This window comes from Molothrus ater, chromosome 3 (genome assembly GCF_012460135.2).
Source record: "Molothrus ater isolate BHLD 08-10-18 breed brown headed cowbird chromosome 3, BPBGC_Mater_1.1, whole genome shotgun sequence".
In the NCBI taxonomy this organism is placed as follows: Eukaryota; Metazoa; Chordata; class Aves; order Passeriformes; family Icteridae; genus Molothrus; species Molothrus ater.
Window position 1 is genome coordinate 58,226,733 of NC_050480.2, and position 21,273 is coordinate 58,248,005.

Below are 21,273 nucleotides of genomic sequence, written 5' to 3' on the forward strand. Positions count from 1 at the left end.
TCATGTAGAGTGTGAGATTCTAAAGTTAGGTACATGGCAAAGTTTGCTCTGAAACGTCTTTCTAAGCATGTTAATATTGTAACTGGTGACTAGATGGAATACTGATAGCTTAAAATAGTTCTTTTAAGATGTGATTACTGGTTTTCCTCTCCCAAGTAACAGGTGAACAACTGTCTCTTACTATGTTTGGAAGTTATCCTCACACCTCATCTCCTTCCTCACTTTCTCACCCTGTGGATAGGACCTTGTGCCAAATGCAGTGATTCTACCACCTCTTCCTCATCTCCAGCTTGAATTTACTTACTCCTGGCCAGTTTACAGCTATTAATTCTTGCGCCAACGCTGTCGTTAAGCCCTTGTATAATGAATCCTGCAACATGCCGGAGGCTGTGTAATAATCGGCGATCTTGCTCGGTCTACCAATCTAGCAATGTATCGTGGGTGCCCTGGGCCAGGTGTGCATGCCCTGGGCCAGGTGTGCGGCGTACGCCGGCGGCCGGCAGGTTGCCATGGGACCGCGGCGAGCCCGGCGCTCTCCCGGCCCATGCGGGCAGTCCCGGCGGCGGCTCCGGGCGCGGCCGCTCCTCGGGCCGAGCATGCTCAGTGCCGGCGGCCGGGCTGGCGCTGGCCCCGGTGCTCGCGGAGCCCGCGGGTGCTGCCACACGTGCGGCGGAGGCGCCGCTGCGGCCCCATGGGCAGCCGGGCGGAGAGCGGCGAGCAGCCCCCAGGTGAGAGGCGGAGGCTCCCCGCGTTCCTCCTCCAGCACGGCCCGGGCCGGGGAAGCGGCTCCCCCGCGGGCTGCGGTCGGGCCGGGCCGGGCCGGGAGCAGGGAGCGGGACGGGTCGGGTCTCTCGGCGGGGCCGGGCCGGGAGCGCGGCGGGAGCTCCGGCTGCAGCCCAGAGCCTCCGGGGCGGGCTGAGGGGCGGCTGCCGGCACCTGCACCGCGGCCAGGTCTGCGCTCTGCACGGGGTAAAAGGCAGCACGGCTCGACTCCGATCTCAGAGCCGGGAGGGCACAAGTTTCGTGTGGGTTTTAGTTTTCCAACCTGGTTTGTAAGTTGTTCCCCTCTGTCAGCTTATAATAATTTGTTATAATTTTTATTTGGTATTTTTAGACGATGGCGTGTCAGAAGCAGTTGGTGAGGAATCAAGACGGCTTACCAGAGAACAGCTTTATACAATAGTTGCAGCCGCTTCTATAAATTTCAGTTCAATGATGTGCTACTCAATCCTGGGACCCTTTTTCCCTTCAGAGGTAAACACACAACTTAGCTACTCTCTACATTACTTTTTTGCATGTTGAAACTGTTAGAAATATCTTGACCTCCATGGGACATTTATGGCTGGCTGTGAGCTCTGAGTTAAGACTTCTCAGTTGTGGGAATTCAGTGATAGCATGATGCTGGTGTAGCTGCAGTACATAAAATGGTGACCTGGATCTTGTCCATGGATTAATCTTCCCTATGACTGCACAGGAGACAGCAAACTAATGAGATGAGATGAGATAGAAGTCAAAGTGGATTCTTGAAGAAGTGAAATAATTTTTTGCTCAGTGTTGCATAGTAGTTTTGTAGAGCTGAGATTAAACTCTGCCAATGTCCTGACTTGCATTTCTGTGCCCTAGCTTCTCAATGACTTTTTATTTATAGCTTCCTCTGTTAACTCATTCTGGTGTCGTTAACTGTGCTAACTCCCTGACCTAGGAAGGGGGAAAAAATAAAATCTCTGCTTATGTTGAATGAATACAACAAAGAAAAAGATGGTTATGGTGCCTTTGCAGCAGATGTCCATTTCTTTAATGACCAAATTGTTACCAAGTATTTACAAAGAAATATTCTTTTTGTCTCAAGTATTTACAAAGAAATATTCTTTTTCTCTAAATATGCCTGTGTACTGCTGGTGCCCAAGTGAGTGTATTTGGCCAGCTAAATAAGTAAAAAATTGTCTGGTGCTGGTTATGGGGTGGCATGTCACAGTGAAGATAACAGATCTCTCCATTTATTGCCCTCTCACTGTGCAAGGGATCAAAGTTTTGTAGCTAGTGCCCTTGCACACCAATTGAAGCCACCTTTATATAGTCTGGCTGCTTGTTCAGCAAATAACTCACTTTCATTCACTGACAAATTAACATTGCTTTTCCCTTGATGACATATTAGAAGTGCGACATGTCTTTTAAATGTGTTGTTACCTTATGAGCCCCTACTGCCTTTGAGAAAAGAAATTGCTTTCTAACCACACTAATAGACAATTAAATAGATTTAAATATGCAAGGCATGAATGTTGTTCACCAAGAATTTGACTGAGTCTTTACATGGTTGTGATCTTTTTTGCAGGCAGAAAAAAAAGGTGCCAGTAACACAATTGTTGGCCTGATTTTTGGATGTTTTGCTTTGGTCAATTTCTTGACTTCTTTAATATTGGGAAATTATGTAAGTATAATTGGAGCTGTAACTTTTTCTGTGGTGACACAGGTTGGTACATGAAGGCAGTTCTGCAAGGCTGAGAAAAGAGATGTCTTTTCAGTAGTGCTACTGCAATTTTCTGTCTGCAGTAACTGGAGTCTGACCAGTCAGTCTGAGTGTGATCTAAGTCTTGTCAGTACTTTTCTGTCGTTCCTGAGTAGCATAGGGCAACAGACATGTGACTGTTTTGTTTCTCTAGTTAACTTTTCTGTTTGCTTTAGAGTAATCGGATCAATTCTGCTTCCTATGACCTCCTTTCTCCTACCCCCCCCTTTTTCTTTGTGGCACTTATATATTCGGTTTGCCTTTGGCGACATTAAGGTGTTTTGTTTTTGTTTTGTTTCTTTCTTTAGTTAGATGCACCTCTTCTTCTTTTCTGGTATGTTGTCTTTTTTTTAAAACATTTGCTCCTGTTATGATTTTCTGCTGCTTAACTCAGTTTAAACTTCATCCTATATTAATATGAGATAAATGTCTCCAGTTCTTGTAACTTGAGCTTTCCCACAGATTCAGGATTTTTCTCATGTTGAAGAAATCACAAATAAGTTATATAAATGTTTGTTTATGTGCTGCAGCACTGCTGTCTATGCAGTGTTTGCTAGGGCTGCTCAGAATCATTCCCTAAGCTGGGGCTGCTGCTGAGCAGCAGTTCAGAATCCTCTCTTGTCTTTGATTGGGCAGCCTATTTGTTGACCCTGTGGTGAGTGCTTTTCTCTGGTGCTGAGGTGGCTCATAAAGTGTCACATAAGTGCCATTACTAAGTCCAGGTCTTGGTGCCTGTAGTAGTATTCAGCTATGGCACAAGCCTCACCAAGTACTTTACAGGGGAGAGAGTGAATGTGCCATCCTCACTGCAGACAGCTGAAGTGCACATCAATAGACCTGGAGGGTTTCAGTTAGACTCAGCAAAATATAGGCTTTAGTAATAATGGCTGAAAGGCAGGGACTTTGTTCAGGCCTGAACAAAAAAAGGGCCTGAAACACCTACTGTCCTTAGGGAAAGTTGCAGTCTGGAATTAGAAGCTCAGCTGTACTTTGTTGCGGGATCGAGTTTGCTTTATGGCATGCCTCCTGTCATCCTTCACTCTGGTGAGAGAGTCTGAAATGAAAAAAGGTGGGGTCCTTTCCTGGTGGTGGATGGGGAGGCCTGAAAGTCCCATCCTTCCCATGCCAAAGCTTTGTGCTGTTAAGGGTTGTCTTAAATTTGCTTAAAAATCAGCTTGCATTGACTCTCAGTAGCCAGATACGTGATGGGTATTGCTGGCCTTCCCTCAGTCAGTGGTAGTGCTGCAGGGAGATTTGGAAACAAACTTTCTGCTTGTTTATTATGAGGAATGCTGCTGTAACCTGCTGCTCTGCAGAAGCTGCAGCATGCTGCTATGAAATAGTTAACTGCAGCATTGTCTTACCTTTCTAAAACTGGGTTAAGTCACTTAACCATTCAGAGTATTTTTAGGTTCATAATTGAAAGAAGGCACACCAGCAGAAGCAATGTTTCCCAATCTTTAAGTTACAGGTGCTATAAAGTTCCCATAATTTTTTGATTTCTTAACAGTATGAGAAATTTTTGATCTTTCCTTGAAATACTAATATGTAAAAATGGTATTTAATTTACAGCTTTCACAAATTGGAGCAAAATTCATGTTTGTGTCAGGGATGTTTGTTTCAGGATGTGTGACCATTCTGTTTGGGTAAGTAATTTCTGTTGCTTGGTTTTGTTGCATTTATCTTCTGATCATTTTCATCCATATGAAAAGATGGACACAAAATTAGAAACTCTTGGGCATCTTTTCTGTGTTGGTTAGGTCATCTAACTTCTTGCATCTTTAATTTTTATTACCTCTTGCAAAGCAGAATAAACACTTCTCCATTTCACTAGGTTTCAGAGTCTGTTTACTACTTTGAAATTAGAGGATCTAGGTTCTGTCTATTTAAGTAGTAGTTCGCAGACAGCGAGAAGCCTGTCAAAGGTGCAGCAATAAGAAAACTATTTCTGCATAATGTTTTAATTATTATTTCCTTAAAAATATTGGGCTTAAACGGGAAGCTTTGCCTGTCAGGTGGAGATGCTAAGTCACTAATTTTAGCAAAATAAATGTTTTATTATCAATTAAAGAATCTCTTATTAGTTAATTCTAACACATTGCATCAGACTTCTTGCACAGGTGCTTGGAAAAGCTATGGAATGCAACAAAGGTGGCATTTGAGTTTTTCACAGGTTATGGTTTACATGCCCTATTCACTGCCAAGTAAAGGGGAAAAGGAGAAAGCTGCCAGAAATAGTTTGGTAGAGTTTGAATAATTTCACTGATGTGGTTCAAAGAAAAGTGGTAATAGAAAGCATTGTGTGTCTTGTAACTGTGTCTTTTAATGAGCAAGAAATGATGCTCTAGGGCCTTTAGTATATGGCTTCTTCCATCCTGAGAGAGATCCAATTTATTGTTGGGATTTTTCTTTTCCAGAATGCTCGACAAGGTGCCAAGTGGACCAATGTTCATCGGTTTCTGCTTTTTAGTAAGAGCAATGGATGCAATAAGCTTTGCAGCAGCAATTACAGCATCGTTCTCAATCCTTGCAAAGGCATTTCCCACTAATATAGCTACTGTCCTGGTAAGTTCAGAAAGCAGTGTTACAGCTGAGTTCTAGCAATAAGACAAATTGCCAGTGGGCAGCCTAAAATCAGGAGAAAATTTATTGTCTCGTATGCAGTCTTATTTGAAATCATCATGTAATGTTTTGTTTGTAATCTAGAATCACAATCCTATAACAAGTTCAGACCTTAGCATAACTCTGGTTAGATATAAATTAAGCAGTATATATTAGTTGCTTGTGCTTTGAAGACAGCTGACCATTAGTGGCAGTAGTTATCTCTTCAGTGAAAATCAAGACAAAATACTAATAAAATCCTAGCACAGCTTTTAGTGACTACCTCTACCTGGATAGTAAGGATCCATGTGAATTGATTAAAAAACGATAAATTAATTCAAATGGTGTTGATTTAAATGACTGAAAGATGCAAAACTGAAACAATTTTGGTTTAATTTTTCTAACCTGTTGATAAAAGATATGTATGAAAAGATAAGAGCTAGAATTTCTTGAAATCTGGAGGGCAGTATTTCTGATCATCAACAATTCGTTTCAAACAGAGATACCCTTTTTCAGTTGGGGTTTTAAAGTGTTAAAGGAAAGTTTTGTGTTTAATAAATACTGTTTTCTCTGTCTATTCTTCAATACATTGTGGTTTTCAGTTCAAAAATATTCTGTCAGAAATAACTGGGTTAAATATTAATGAGTGAGCAAATGTTGAGAACTTATTTAAGAACATTAAATAAAATTAGAAAAGTTTCTACTTTTATTAGTATTTTTGTTAAGCTGTTTAATTACTTCTATAAATATATATCTATAAGAATATGTCTATAACTCAAAAGAAACCCACTAAGTTGTATCAGCAGTGATTAGCTGACCTTTTCATTGGAGCAATTTATATATTGTAATCATGTTTTGGATTTATTCAGTCAATAAGGTTAAAGTTTCCTGTTTGCAGATTTTAAAACATAATTTAAATAGGTAAGTAAAGTAATGTTGACTTTAAGGGACTTAGTTACCTATTTTATAATCAGAATTAAAAAGAAAAGAAATTGTGTTATGAGAGCACAGTAACCATAAAGCATGGCTGAAAATGATATGTGGTGGTGAAGGATGTCTCAAGACCAAAATCAGAAATGCTACACGGCTGTGGCTTGGTACCTACCTTTGTTTAAAATCTAGAAAGGGTGCTATAAAAAGACAGATGACTTCTAAATGTTTGTCTTTTTACCATATTGTGAACTCCAGTGTCTTGCTCTGCTTGAGAATAAAAACTCTTCATATTTATTCATGAAGTAGATTTAGTATCCTTAACTGGGCGTGATGGAGAGCTCTTGTTACTGTGAGCCCTGAGGCAGGAGGCAGAAGAAAGAGCTGATTGTTTAAGCAAGGTACATCCTAGGGTAAAATTGAGGCCTGAAGGAGTGGATGAAGCTATTTTAGGCTTGCTCTCTGTTGTCCTTCTTGATAGTGCTAGATTGTGAAAAGCAGTTTTCACCTCCTTACCATTTTGGTACAAGTTTTCAGCCTTCCTTTTACTTGTTGGGTACGCTAGAGGGTATACGGGGAAGTTATTAAATATAGGCACATCAGCCTTGTTGGAGTGGGAAGTTGAGCATTTGTCAACGTGATCCCTCTGTGGAGGGAGGAGATGTGGACTTCAGAACATAAGCAATCTGACTTCTTTTACAGTATCAGGTTTATCTTATCCTCTGATCTGTACTACTGCAATGTCTCAGCTTCCCCCCCCCACCATGCCCTCCCCATTTCATTAACTTAAAAGGGCTAAATGATGGACTGCCCCAAATCATGTAAATTATTTGAACCAAAGTCTCACAAATCAAGTGTTTTTTATGGCTGGTGAGCAACAAAAGTGAAAGCATCATCTGGATACAGTGATGTTAATGGCCATACCTAGTTATTTTCTTTGCTAGGAAAGAAAAAGATTGCAACCCTAGACTGACCTAGGATAAAGAACTTGGCTTTTGCTGACTCTGACTGTTTTCAGGGCATTTGACTACTCTGACTCGCATTGATAGTGGAGCCCTGGAAAATGTTAAAGATAGACTTTGAAAATGTTAGGCTTTGTGTTTTCTCAGATCACTGCACCTGCGTAAGCAGTATGATAAATGATATAATTGTTAGATGTGATGATTTTTTAGTAATTAAATATAATTATTATATAATCCTAAGAATAATCATGAGAAACTATGTTGGAAATTTAAGGGGGGCTATGCTTAGCTGAAATCTATGTATACCATAGAACAATGTAAGTTTAATAATTAACATGAAAGTTATATAACGATAGAATATAAAAACTTGATCATCTTGAATGTATAGTCAGAGTCAGATTTGGGTGGAAAACACCCCTGATTCCCAGAGCTCTTAATAAAAGCACCTGCATATAATCGCTTATGTGAATATGTGTTTCTGAAGGCTAACAGTATGAGTAAAACTAAAGATGAGAATTATTCCCTGGAGTTATCTTTCTCAATTCTGGAAGTTATCATAACTTTTATCTGTAAGCAGTTATTACCACCAGCTCTTCCTGGTGATCTAAGCATTGATTAATCAATTGTTGAGGCAGATGTTGACAGTGGTGACTATGACATTGTAGCACAAGATGTATCTGTATTACTGTCGTTTTACAAATTAGCATCTTATAAAACATACCAGCTTAATAAATTATATCCAAAACAATCTGAGTTGTCCCCATTGCAGTTTCATTATTTTTTCCTATCCCTAGGGAGTGAGTCCAAACAGTTGTTTATGGAGAGAAAGCTTTAACTTTGCACATATACTTCATCCCATGAGATAATGACCCATCTGAGTAGGTGTGTTTAGATCCTTTCCCTCAGGCTGGAGTGTAATGGCAGGTGGGAGAGATGATCCCTTCAGCCTGAGGTGTCCTGTGAATGCTTTCTGCTACTGGAGCTTTTGCCTTACATCAAGACTGATATCTGTTAGGTGACAACAAGAGTTGTGAATGCTGTACAGGAACCAGTACAGGTGGTTCCCTGTAGAGAAGCAAAAGAGGTCATGGCTGTCAGACACATAACTGTGGAATTCCTTTTGCTATCCCCACCCTGTGAAGGTCACTACTAGCTCTTGTCCTGGCAATGCATTGTCCTGTTTTTCACTACCCTGGATATGTTGTACTGCTCCTCAGACACATGGCTTGCTTTGCATTGCTGCATTGTATTTTCTCAACATACTGACTTCATTTCTGCTTGCTTTTTCATGCTCTAGGGCAGCCTTGAGATTTTTTCAGGACTTGGACTGGTGCTGGGCCCACCTTTGGGTGGCTTTTTGTATCAATCATTTGGTTACGAGGTCCCTTTCATCACGCTGGGATGCATAGTGCTGGCTTTGGTGCCTGTGAATATGTGCATATTGCCAAGATATGGTAAGCATCCTTCTGCCTGCTTCCTTCGCTCACCTTAACTTCTCATGTGCTTAAGTGTCTTTAAAAAAGTGTCGGCTTCTGGAGTCTGATCCAAGTCAGAGGGCAAGACTCCACTTGAATTAGCTTATCATCTTGATCAGGTCCATGTTTAATGCTAACCTAAATTCATGAGATGGCCTGGAATTAACACAACTCATGCCAGTTTCTGCAAATAGTAGGAACTTTGTGTGGAAGTGAACTGATATATTTTTGTTTTCTTTTGTCTTAGATTTAGGGCTTGTAAAGGATCAGTTGTGTCTGCTAGTTGAAGAAAAGCTGGAGACAGATTTTGCCTAAAACAGGAGAACTCAACATGTTTGAGTTAACAGTAGAGTGGAAAACTAATTATAGGGAGGAAAAGAAGTGTTTATTTGTACTGAACAATGCAGGATCTGATTAACATGAAAGAATGTTAAAGTTAATAAGGGAGGGGTTTAATGAAGTGCTGGAGGTCATATAAATTTATTAAATTTTAGATGATCCTGCTTGGACAGAAAACTAGCTTAGAGATAAGTCCTCATGCAAGACTATAATTGTAAGGTTACAGTTCTGTTACTCTTTTCTAGAGAAAAAAAATGCTAGTAACTTTGAAATGCTTCTTTAATTTTGATTTTTTATCCTTTAATACAAAAACCATGTTATTTTCCAATGGAAAATAACTTCAAGTATGTCTATTGGCTTTTAGAAGAAACTTACAATGATTAAATAGTGTGTTGCTACTGCTGACTTTCCCCCCTGACCTCCCCAAGTTCTGAAATTGTCATGATATCACTGCCAGTTTGGAAGTATGTTACATAAATGTTAGCTCTGAGCTGATGGATGATAATGCCTGAACTTTCAGTTCTTTGTACACTTTGAGACCACATTCAGGTATTATAGGAGAAACACCATCAGGAAGAGGCCTGACTTAAAATTCCCACATAACCATGACATCTGAAAAAAGTTTCCTGGACTACAAATTGAACATGTTGGAGTTCAATTAGTTGTTTAAAAACTTGGATAGATCTCAACTGATAAATAGCAATCTTACTCTCAAAGCATGTTTCTTTTTTAAGATATGAATTGTTTATATATGTGTTCAAGTATCAAGCTGAGACATATCCAGGAAGATTTCATTGTATAACTGCTAGCAGAGAAGCAAATACTTTTTTCACATAATTGGAGTAATATATGCTTTAGTTCTTTTCAAGTTGGGGATTTGCAGTGCTGGAATCTAAATTGTATGCTTTTCTTTTTCATCTATTGAATTTTAGTTTTTACTATAAAAATAGTATAGCACATAATAATCAACTATTGACTTTCATCTGTTGTGCAACAGAAGTAAGAAGACTAAAAAAAGGGAAATACTATTTCTTTTCTAAAGCAAGAAGATCAATCATGAGCTTATGCCACTGAAAATAATGCAGTTTCCCCCCCTCTTCTATTGAAACAGATTCAACTCCTAGGAAGGAATCATTTTGGAAGCTCATTCTTCTGCCAAAAGTCCTAATACTCTGTCTCACTATATTTTCTCTAAGTGCATGCTTGGGTTTTTTTGATCCCACAATATCTCTATTTATCTTAAAGAAGGTAAGTCCTGCTAACATGCAGTGAAGTCTTGACTTAATAAATATTGAGTAACTAGCTTTAAATGTAAATATCCTAAACAAAATTGAGCTTCGTCCCATTAACACTGCTTTAGTTAACTGTTAGTTGTATAAATTCCAAATAAATTGATTTACACAGTACTGATAAGTCAATATCTATTGCATCATCTCTTCCTGCTAGGTCTTGGTAACTTTGAGAATGAGAAGTGTAAGGTCTTTTAAAATGGGCTTTCTCCACTTAAAGGTCTTTCAGCTGCAAAGTACTGTCTCTGAACAGGGCATAGAAACTGCTTTCGTAAAAAAGGTATTTTTTCTTCCTTCCTGAAATCAAATTCTTGAAAGCTGCTGCAGCCACTGGCAATGTTACATCTCTTGATGTGAAGCCCTTTAAGATTCTGTTCCTAGATAAAATTAAGCAATGGTCTTTGAGTGCTTTTTTTATGAGTTGTTTTTCCAAGGGGTAATGTTTCACAGATGGCTGTGCTACTTTTTGTCTGCCTAATCTGTACTTGGAGTACTTGTTCAGGGTGGTGGGGACTTGATGCTAAGTTCTTTGATCAGTGGAGATGTGAATGTACATCTTCAATCTCCCATGATGGGAGGGATCTGAAATTATCCCACTGTAGAGTCTGTGTGCTTCTATGGCTCTTCTGCTTTCCCTTTGCTCTGTGCTTACAGATACTTGCTGTAAAAGGGCTGTGGCCCTCTTGGCAGGTATTCTAACCACTAAATTAGAGTTATCATCACATATTTGCTTATGGCAAGGAAATAGTGAATATTTATGTAGTCTATACCATATGAAACATCTTGGAATACCTTCTAACACTTAGTTAAGGCACTTATTTGAGAAACTGAGGTGCTTATGATCATTACACATTTTGTTTCAATGCAGAAATATGTGTCTGGATTAGGAAAATGTGGGCCTCAGGGTGTCAGCAAAAACCTCTTATTCCTTCCCATAAAAGTCATCCTTTGGTTGAAAAGTTGGAATTGAGTTTTATGGCACTACTTACTTTTAAGATGTGCTGATTAATAATGGATGAATACAGTGCTTATTTTTTCTAATGCAAATAAAACTAAAGATTGGAGAGGTAGAGACTAAATCCATTGAAATTTCAGTATCTGCAGTGTCTGTTTCAAGTGTGTCAGATTGTAGTGTTAGAATCCAGCGTGCTCATATAGGGGACATAGCATAATGTTTCCTCCTGACATTATTTAGGCTTTATATGTGTACAGTTGTGTCAGGTGTCTCCACCACTCCATCATGCTTAAAAAGTGTTGGTAAAAGCAATGAAACGGAAGCTCTGTGGATGATTTCAAATACATGAAAAACCTCTGTAGGGTATCAGTAAAATACTTAAAATTGCACATTTCAGTATTTTGATTTAATATATAATTCTTGGATGGTCCTTAATGAACGTAGCATATATGATTTGTCTTGGTTTTTGTTTTATTGATCTTCGTTTCCATAGTTCACGCTCCCAGCTGGTTATGTGGGCTTGGTGTTCCTTGGTTTGGCACTCTCGTACTCCCTGTCTTCTCCCCTCCTTGGACTCGTAAGCGACAAACTGCCGGTGAGTCCTACCCTGCTGTCTGTGCAGTGTGACTAAAGCATTCCATGCTTTTGCTTAGAGGTGGGGAACAGTGGATAAAACAAAGGATCTCGGCCTGGTCTTGTAAAGGGATCTGCCTTTCAAGACCTTGCACATGCACCCATTACTGCCACGTGGGAGGTCTCTTTTGCAAGATCTAGGGTAATTTAAGAATGTCCAAGTCAGTAAAGGAAATTGGACAAGGAGCTGAAGTGTGCTGAGCTTTTCTAGTGGACTAAGCACAATCTTTTTCAAAGCAATATGGAATAGAGAGTAGGAAAATATGTCCCAGTTATCCATGCTTTTAACCACATCTAATTCTATTAGCTTTTGAGAAAAGGAGTAAAGATGTTCTGGTTAGCTGTATTGACTTTATTTTATAAAAAGTGTAATATTCAAATTAGATCATCACCGTGGGCTGCCTATCCTTTAGCCTCGTCCTTTAGCTCTTAACAGCACCATAGAAAGAGACTTTGACAGTGATACACCTAAAACTGCCTTTTTGACAGCCAGCGCTAATTGATCAAGGAAACCTACACTTTGAATACTATGCCTGAAGGACAGTGACAATTTTCTGATGCTTTTTTCCTGACACAAACTAGTAATGCCTTTTGTACATGAGAATTACACAGAATCATAGAATGGCCTGGGTTGGAAGGAACTTAAAGATCATCATAAAATGATACAGGGTGTTTCTTATATTAAAGAAGACTAAGACCTAAAATACTTTGCTAACTGAGAAGGATCATTGCTCAGTGTTCCGAAATCTCTGTACTAAGCCACTGCTGCCAGTGATTGCATCTGGAGTGAGGAAACAAGAATTTGTTGTTTTTTGATGTACATGACAAATTCCCAATTTTAAATTGCATAGCTTTTCCTTTTCTTACACAGTACATCAGGAAGTGGCTGCTGATATTTGGAGACTTAATGACAGCAGTATGCCTTTTCATGCTAGGACCTGCTCCTGTACTGCACATTGAAAGGTACTGCCTCTACCTGAGCCTGTCCCATTATGTGATGTTTTCAACCATAGTCATGAATATCCATAAGCCTGTAATTAGCAGCTCTGACCATGAAACAGATTTGGTTTTTAACTTCCACTTTTGACCATGAAACATGGTTGGTTTTTGATGTTGTAGCATGAGACTGAAGCTGTGAAATCATCTGAAAACAGAGATTTTACAGCTTCGTAAAATAGATCCTTTTCTTTTGCTTTTTTAGTGTTACTTTGTTCATGGTAATGTGTATGGTAGGAAGAATGTTGCTTTTTATTTTTCTTCCCTCACAGTTTTGTGGCATTTCCTGTTCAGCAAAACAAAGTTCTCATTTTGTCTTATTTTCCAGATTTTTCTGTTTCATCAGTATTTTTAAACTATAGGGTTTATTTGCATGGCTGTGCAGCAGTACTGATTTTACTTCTCTCTGTATATAGCCTACTGAGAAAAGTGACAGGTTATAGCTTTGTTTTCACTAGCAAAGACAATGTTTGTTGTACCTGAATGCTGTAATGTCATACTTCTCAAGTTAATTCACAGCAAAACACTGCTACATTAACAAAACAACTACACAATCCTTCTGTCCTAGGTTAGATGCTGTGTTAACGTAATAGGCTTGTTAATGCATAGAACTCCTCCTAGGCTGCTAATTTTTAAATATCAAAAATTTTCAAAATCCTTCACTTCTGCAACAAACCAAGTCTGATGCTTGTACACAGGCATTGCTCAGTTAACCTCATCTATATAACTCTTCCCTATATGCATGTCATAAAATGAACTGCATTTGATAAGAAAATATGTAATTTGAGCACAAGCTTTTCATATTCTTTTACAAAGTCTTTTTTCTAAAGTATAGAACTGGATTTTTCAAGTATTAGTATTGGCTTCAAGACTGCTGATCAGTCAGGGAGAGCTGATACAACAGCCTTCAGTGAAATTTAGTCCTTACTGAAAAGAGTCTTCAGCAGCTAACTTCTTGTAAATGCCTCTCTTTCAGTCAGCTGTGGATGTTTGTGCTAGTGTTGGTTTTGATTGGCTTTTCCCTTGGCATGAGTGCTATCCCAGTGTTTCCAGAGATCCTGCAATGTGCGTAGTAAGTAACTTGGTCCAACATTTCTTTCATGTTACTGACACTAGGAATCTGCAACTGTCTTACAGGGGTGAATATGAAGTGTGGCTTTTTTCCCCCTTTTTGAGGCAAAGACAGATAGTAACACTTAACTGTTTCCACTACTCTTATTGTCTTAGTTTTTTCTGACTGAGCACCCCAGTCATCCTCCCAATATAACTTTGTGAATGCATACTTCGGTAATGATGTAGAAGGGCCTTGATTTACTCTTATTAGTATGTTCCTTTTGGAACAAGTTTTTGCTTCTAAAAAGCTACCTGTCACAGTTTCACACTTGCCATATGAAACGTGGGGAATTGGTGTGATGGTGTGATCTTAACTTGGGAGAAAACAGATGAAGAATGGCACTGCAATCCTTCAGAGGGGCAGTAAAGAAGAAAGTACTGGGTAAACAGAAATTCTACTGTACACTTCTGCTTGTTGACTGTTTATGTGGTGTGCAAATTAAAAGGAGGGGAAAAAGTCTGTAGGGAGTCTACTTGTGTCTCAGTCTACAAACTGAGACAAAGTATGTATTGGAGTACCCCAACTTGTCTGTCTTTCTGCAGTGAGAATGGATTTGAAGAAGGTCTGAGTCTTCTGGGACTGGTGTCTGGGCTCTTCAATGCCATGTGGTCCCTCGGGTAAGTTTACCCCTATTTTGTAAGCTATGAGAGTTCAGCTGTTCCACACTGGTGCTGTTGTCATCTTATTGCAGGGGTTCCATACTGTTGTCTCCTTATCACAAAAGTTTCACACCTTCTTGGTGTTTCTCATGGGCAACTCCTCCAAGCACTGCCTCTTTCTTCTTCCCAAAATAGCCAACTGACTCCAGTTCCCTTCTCAACCAGCCACCCCACTCTTTTATAGCACTCTTCTTCTCATTGGTTACAGCTGTGGCCTGTTAAAGTCAGGCCTGTTCCTAATCTTTGATAATTGGCCGAGCTGCAACTCCTTAGGGGTAAGATTACTTTCTACACTATCTTTATTTTCTTATTGTCTATCCCCCTACATACTGCCACATGGGAACCTGGCTGTCGCTGTGTTGATCTTGGTTCAAAAGTATCTTGCTTGACCGGTGTCTGGTAGGCATGTTAAAGCTTTTTACCCCCAAAAAGGTAAAACTTTTTTTTTGACAATGCTCTGAAGTCATCTTTCTTGAAACATATTGCTCTGCATATCAAAAAACTGCAGTGATTAAAGTGGATGTTTGCTTGCACTTTTGTGTGGTGATTTTTCCTTTCACTAAAATATCTAATGCTCAATACAGAGAGATGTGGACTTTAATTTTTTACAAAACTAAGTCCACCCAGGTGGAGTGAGTTAGATGTCTGCTCCTGACTAATTCTGTTTTCCATTTTCCTGGGATAGCTTAAGGTAAAATCTTCTTTTTAAGTCACAGAAATTCTTTAAAATTTATGCTTGTATAGCTTAGCAGAGTGTGTCTGTAACTCTATATAGTCAGGGTCATCATCCTAGAAATAAGTGAAACATGCTACTGGCTGAGTGGCCCTTCAGAGCTGTCACTCAGTGGGAAGTGACAGAATGTCCCTATTGGTAGTCACTTACAGGATACTTTTATCTGTCCTTGTAATCCTCTGTGGCTGCAGGTATGTTTCAGTGGCACAAATTTGCACCATTTTTTTCCAAGATCTAGCTGTCTAGCAGTCTTGTTTATTTGGTGTAGGGTTTAGTACCGACACAGGTTTATGCTGCTATCAAGCCTGGTTTTATAAGGTAACTTGCTTCCAGGAAGTCTCTCTAGTTTTACACAGTTTTTTCCCTGTCTGTCGTGAGACCTTTCTAAAGAGAGAGCAGCTGCATAACCTTTATAACCTGCATTTTTAGACAGGCATAAAGGTGCAGGGCAGTTAAACACAGCTGAACCTTGCAGTGACCATGTCTGTCACATTGTGCCTCCCCACCTGCTTATATTTATCACACCTTTGTCTTGAAGTTTAGAAACTTTTTGTTTTGAGGGATGCAACTTTGAATTTCTCTTATGATAGAATTGATCAGCATAGATGTTTTCTTAGAGCATGTTCCTTAATTGGGTCTCTCTACTTAAAAAGACTGCATTCAGCTTTCTGGATGTGGATCCTGTTTCCAGATGAGGAGGTAATTAGATTTACTGGGGCCTTGGCAAACAACAAATTCATACTTATTGTGCATTTTAGGAAAGTTAGGTCTGTGGAAGAAAATCTCTTTGTTGTCAAAGGTAAGAGTCTTTGAAGGAAGGCCACAAAACCCAATAAAACAGTTCTCTGAGAATATGGTATGTTACTGTTACCCTTTATGTTTGGGATGCCAATACCTGATTTTGATTTGATGCAGGGCATTTGTAGGTCCAATTCTGGGAGGATTTCTAAATGAAGAACTAGGTTTTGAATGGGCTGCAGCCATCCAAGGAGGATGGCCACTGTTAAGTGTAAGTAATTACACATTTTTTAATATCTGTTGCAGTTATGAACTATTGTATAAGTTTGTTATAATTACTACAATTGTAACTGGCTGTTTCCTCAAAGGGTCTTGCAACTGGAATATTTTATATCATTGAGGCAACAAGGAAAAGGTATGCTGAGATATTTATTCTTTATTTTGCTTGCAATCATATAAAGCAAACCTTTGAAATCTGTGCTTGCATTTTTTCCTCACTATCAACCTAATAATGATAAGATGAGCAATAAAAACATTGCTTAAATAATTTGTCTGTATGGTTTCCTAAATCCCTACTGACCTAAACGAACAGCTAAACCAGGCAATGTCTATTCTATACCAGCAGCAAGACCGTGGCATTAATGAGCAGCCCTACTGATGGTTCCTCCATCAGGAAGGTGTCTGTGAGCTGGAATTGTTTGTATGGTCACATGCAGAGAGCAGTGGTCAATGGCTCAATGTCCAGACACAGACTAGTGACGAGTCGTGTCCCTCCGGGGTCTGCCTTGGGACCAGTAATGTTTAGTATCCTCACCAACAACTAAAAGAAGGTAGATTCAGACTAGATATAATGAAAAATTTTTTACAATGAGGGTAGTGAAACACTGGACCAGGTTCCCAGAGAGGTAGTGGATGTCTCATCCATGGAAACATTCAGGCCCAGGGTGGACATGGCTCTGAGAAACCTGGTCTAGTTTAACATGTTGCTACCCATGGCAGGGTATCTGGACTAGCTGACCTTTAAAGGTCCCTTTCAATCTGATCAACTGTATGATCATGGGATGAACAGTACATGGTTCTGTGCAGTAGTAGGGAACCCAGTGATCCATGTAGTTCTTTCCATGTAATGTGCTTCTTTGCATATTATGTTGATATCACATAGCGGTATCTAGAGAATATAAAAGCTGTATTATCTGTTCTTCTCTTTTCCTTATGCGAACAGTTCCAGTTCCAGCCTGCAAAATCCTCCTGGTGATAATGAAGAAAGGACTCGTCTAATGGGCAATGAAACATAGCCAGGCATACTTTCAATTCTCTGTTTGCTGTTGTTGTTTAACCTAGTATCGAGGTGACTGGCCTTAACAGTGCTTCATTATTCTGGAGCTGGGACATGATCCCTTAGTGAACAACCAGTTGTGGTTTAATTGTAGAGGCATTACTGTTTTGAAACACTAAACACTGACTGCCTTTCTTTTGGAAGTTCTCCTAAATGATGAGTAACACTCAGCTGTCAGCCTATTTAATTGTGTTCCATGTACAGTGCACCACTGTATGTGAAAAGTTGTGTTCTCAAATGTCTTGTTTCCACGCTTGTGTGTGCTGTGCATTATTCTTGGGTAAAGCTACTATTTTGCTACCATGATTTTCTGTACATTTTTTAAAGGAAATTCATTATCTTGTAAAAACAGAATTTGAAATGATAAAGGACCAAGCACAATATTGTTTTCAATAAAGCAACTTTTTCCCTAAGTTTTGTACATTTTCTTAGACAACAAGAGTCTAAGATACTTCTTGTCTACCAGCACTTGTGTTATCTTGCAAGTGCCTGAAAATGAGATGCAAAAATAATGAAAATTTGCCATATCTACACAATAAAAACTGATCTTCAGTCCTGGGGGAGACTTGGCATCTGGTGTATACATTTATATACATACACACAAGATAAATGGATGTTTGTATTATATATGAAGACTCAGCTTGGTGATTGTGAGATTTATTTTGCTAATAAATGCTTGCCAGAATGTTCGTACTTATTGCTTCTGCAACAGCAAATCTCTAAGGACTCTAGGGCTACTATGGAGAAGAAAACCCAACATTACCTCACCTCTTCCAGATGCTCAGCTAAAGACATTCAAAGGGAACTGAGACAAGGACAGTCCTGACAAACTCACAGTAGACTTCTCGACCTTGGTTGTGGCAAAAGTCCTTCAATTTATCATGGAGCCCATAACTGGCTTCTAGAAGGGCTTCTTTGTGGTGGCTTTTTTACCACAAATAAGAAAAGTGGTCTGTCCTAGCAACTTCCAGTCAGTTTCTTCTGTGAATAGTTCCTGGATTTTACATAAGAAATACTTCTTTCTCTGTCAGAGCTCTTTTGGCCTAGAAAGAACAACTGCTGTGGTTGCCACATGAGCTGTGAGACTTCAAGGTACCAAAGGGCAGACTTCTCCACGGAACATCTTGTTAATAGCTTCCTTTCCATTTTGTATCAGACATTAGACTATACTGAAACCAGGAATGTACACCTCAATTTACTGGGAAATGCTGACCATGCCAATGCTGATGATAAGCCAAGTGAGAAGGAGCCAAGAGGACTGGAGGTGGATGCAAGATATTTTCTAATATTTTATTTTCTCCATTTTTTTTTCTTTTCCATGAGCAATGCAACCTTTCTGTGACAGAGAAACCATTTAATTACCCCAAGGATCCAGGATTTGTGACTTTCAATACATCCTTTGGCTATGTTGGTATTTTCACTTGTGCAGAGTTACTCTGCCGTGACCCAGCTGTGGTCTTGGCAAGCAGATTTCAGATTGACACCATTCTGTTCACTGCTTGGGTGAACCCCTTCCACAGTTGTCAGCTGTCCAATTTCACTCAGCGTGGGCCTTGGGAATGAGGGTCAACTTCCTTTCAGCAAATACACACAACTCCACTTTAGATATGACAGGTGATGTGACAGTGCTCCAATTGATCCTCGTTCTCATGGGCAACATTCTATCTGTGTAGTGCAGCTGACCTGAACAGAAATTCCCATCAGCTTTAAGCATGCATACACGTCAACAGGCCTAGGACATGAGAACTTGTAAAGTTCTTGATATAAACAAAATAAAAATGTGCTATGTAAGAATTTGGAAATTCTTAAGTTGACTACTACACCACTAGTCTTTGTTCAATAATCAGTCCTGGAAGTTTGTGAGTATTATTCTTCATCTTCTGACCCTGGTGTTTTATTGGTATTTTGGCCATGTAAAGACCCAAACTTCATTTTCTCCACTAGATGGAACCCTAACTCTGAGAAATGTTCTCATGAGTTCTGCAAATAGTACTTGTGGGCTGGAGACATTGAGTGTCACATTTTCTTTATAGGCTTTGTTTTCACTGTATATTTTTGCTGAGCAGATGCTAGAAGTCAAGCAGCAATTTTGTGTGCATGTGTTTGCAGAATTGAGAGTTCGACATAGTGGGACACTCTTGTGATTTGTCAGACATTAGCGGTCAAAAAGCCACTACAAGAGCAACTTAGTTGTTACCAGAGTCCTCTGTCCTCTGCCTTGAGCATGAGGCAGCTTTATTTCTGCCTGATTTTCCTGGTTGTATTCAAACAGTAAGTCCACCTTGCCAATTCTCTTCTGCCCTGTTCCCCAAATCCTCTAGAACCAGATCTCCCTCAAGACAGAAATGTAATTTTTCTCAGCCTTCCTGCTAGCTCCAATTGAGATTGGAGCTCTTTTGACTAGATCAACATTACTGAATATATGATTTTGTGTTTGCCATACAATAGTACTGCTTTGATGATGCTCCTGCTTATTTTGCTTTTCATAACCAGGTGCTGGCTGATGGACGTCTGATAAATCAGAATACTACATCGAAGCCAGTTTTGAGTGTAACACTCTTTGGGAGATGGTATGAAAAGGACCCTCCATCCACAGATCAAGCTTCAGCATGATTTCACTGCAGATCCTTCAAGCTTTCATCTGCTCATTTCTGTAACACTAATTAAACACAAATAATGGTAATTAATAGTAATATTCATAATTAAGATGGCATTCTATTTTTCTAGTTGCCTTATCTAATGGCATAGTTACTGCACTTTGATTTATTGACTCGATTTTGCAGCAAAAATCAATACTCTGCTGGACTGTTATGTATGAATTTTTACATGGTGGCTTTGGTTGGCATAGGCTTGGCCTGGAAACAATAGAAACACTGGGAACAACAGAAAATAAATTCTTCTAACTTTACTGGTGTAGGATTCAGTGCCCCAATAAAGGAGAGTTTTTAATTATTTGAAATTTTTGTTGGAGTATTCAAAGCCATTTCCACAACACTGTTCCCACCACATTTCTGAACAGCCACTTTTGTAAACAAAACAGAACCTTTGAAAATTTTAACTTCCTTTGAAAAGGAAAAATAGTCTCAAAAATATGTTTCTTCAAAAAAACAGTTATTCAGCTCAGCACACTGCAGTGTGTTATCATACCATGGCCTAACTCACAGTTGAAGGACTCTACTTTAATCTTTCTGGCCACAATTTTAGGATGTGGAAAATCTCCCTAGCACAGAATTGTCAACTGTTTGTGTCACAAAGGCTCAAAAGAAGCAATTTCTCAGGAGCATGTCTGTGTTCCCATGGAATGGTTGCTCCTACAGGTGCAAGGGAAGCCGGGACTGCACCAGCAGGTGTTGGGTAAGGGGAGGGAACAGCTGGAGCCGGTGGGACAGGCTGGCACGTGTGAGGATGTGGGCCCTGCAGAATGTGCTTTAGGCAAGTGGACTGGATTGCTTTGTGTCTGCCAGCTAAAATTTCTATGGGTGCCCAATTCTGTTGTTTGTTCTGCAGGTTTCCTTTGAAGCACAAACATTGTTTATACTTCATCTGACCAAGATCATTGAAAAAATATAGACTTGTAGGAGGCAAAATACATTGGTGTTTTTTGACAAGGGAATGTCTTAAGAATAAGATTATAGTCTGTGAAAGTATCAAACTGGATCCCTCTACAATTCATGTAGTGGAAGTAATGGAAAACATTCTACTGTTTGGGGAGGAAAAGCGCTGTATGTTTAAATTTCTCCCGCGCCCTACGGGAAGCTGTCCTGTTAGGGCACAAGTAACAAAACTACGCGCTGTTGGCAGAAGTGAGCGCCTCCTGACTTCCTGACCCCTGCTCACATGTGCTCAGGGCTCGGCAGGGATTGCGTGGCTGCCGAGTGCCCTTTCACACAGCCTCCTCCAGGCAGGGTTAACCCTTGGAATGCTCAGTAGTCTTCCTCACGCTCTCCTCTCGCTAAGCTCAAGAAAAGAAGCCGGCGCACAGTCTGACGACAGACTCCCTCTACAGC

At 39.7% G+C, this 21,273-nt stretch overlaps 1 protein-coding gene across 1 annotated transcript; it reads left to right on the forward strand.

The window, feature by feature from the left end:
- The first annotated feature begins 625 nt into the window (after positions 1-625).
- On the forward strand, positions 626-17,959 carry SLC18B1 (solute carrier family 18 member B1). Its single transcript, XM_036381007.2, has 14 exons — positions 626-728; positions 1,115-1,254; positions 2,333-2,428; positions 4,079-4,152; positions 4,924-5,071; positions 8,297-8,453; positions 9,925-10,061; positions 11,551-11,652; positions 12,562-12,653; positions 13,663-13,758; positions 14,343-14,417; positions 16,108-16,201; positions 16,299-16,345; positions 17,153-17,959. The coding sequence occupies exons 1-14, from the start codon at positions 692-694 to the stop codon at positions 17,223-17,225; spliced, it is 1,368 nt and encodes a 455-aa protein (XP_036236900.1). The 5' UTR covers positions 626-691; the 3' UTR covers positions 17,226-17,959.
- Positions 17,960-21,273: the final 3,314 nt, after the last annotated feature.

Coding starts and splice junctions, on each gene's coding strand:
- SLC18B1 (XM_036381007.2), top strand. CDS start 692: ATGGGCAGCCGGGCGGAGAGCGGCGAGCAGCCCCCAG. Junction 10,062..11,550: donor CTCTATTTATCTTAAAGAAG/GTAAGTCCTGCT, acceptor TCGTTTCCATAG/TTCACGCTCCCAGCTGGTTA. Junction 13,759..14,342: donor GAGATCCTGCAATGTGCGTA/GTAAGTAACTTG, acceptor GTCTTTCTGCAG/TGAGAATGGATTTGAAGAAG.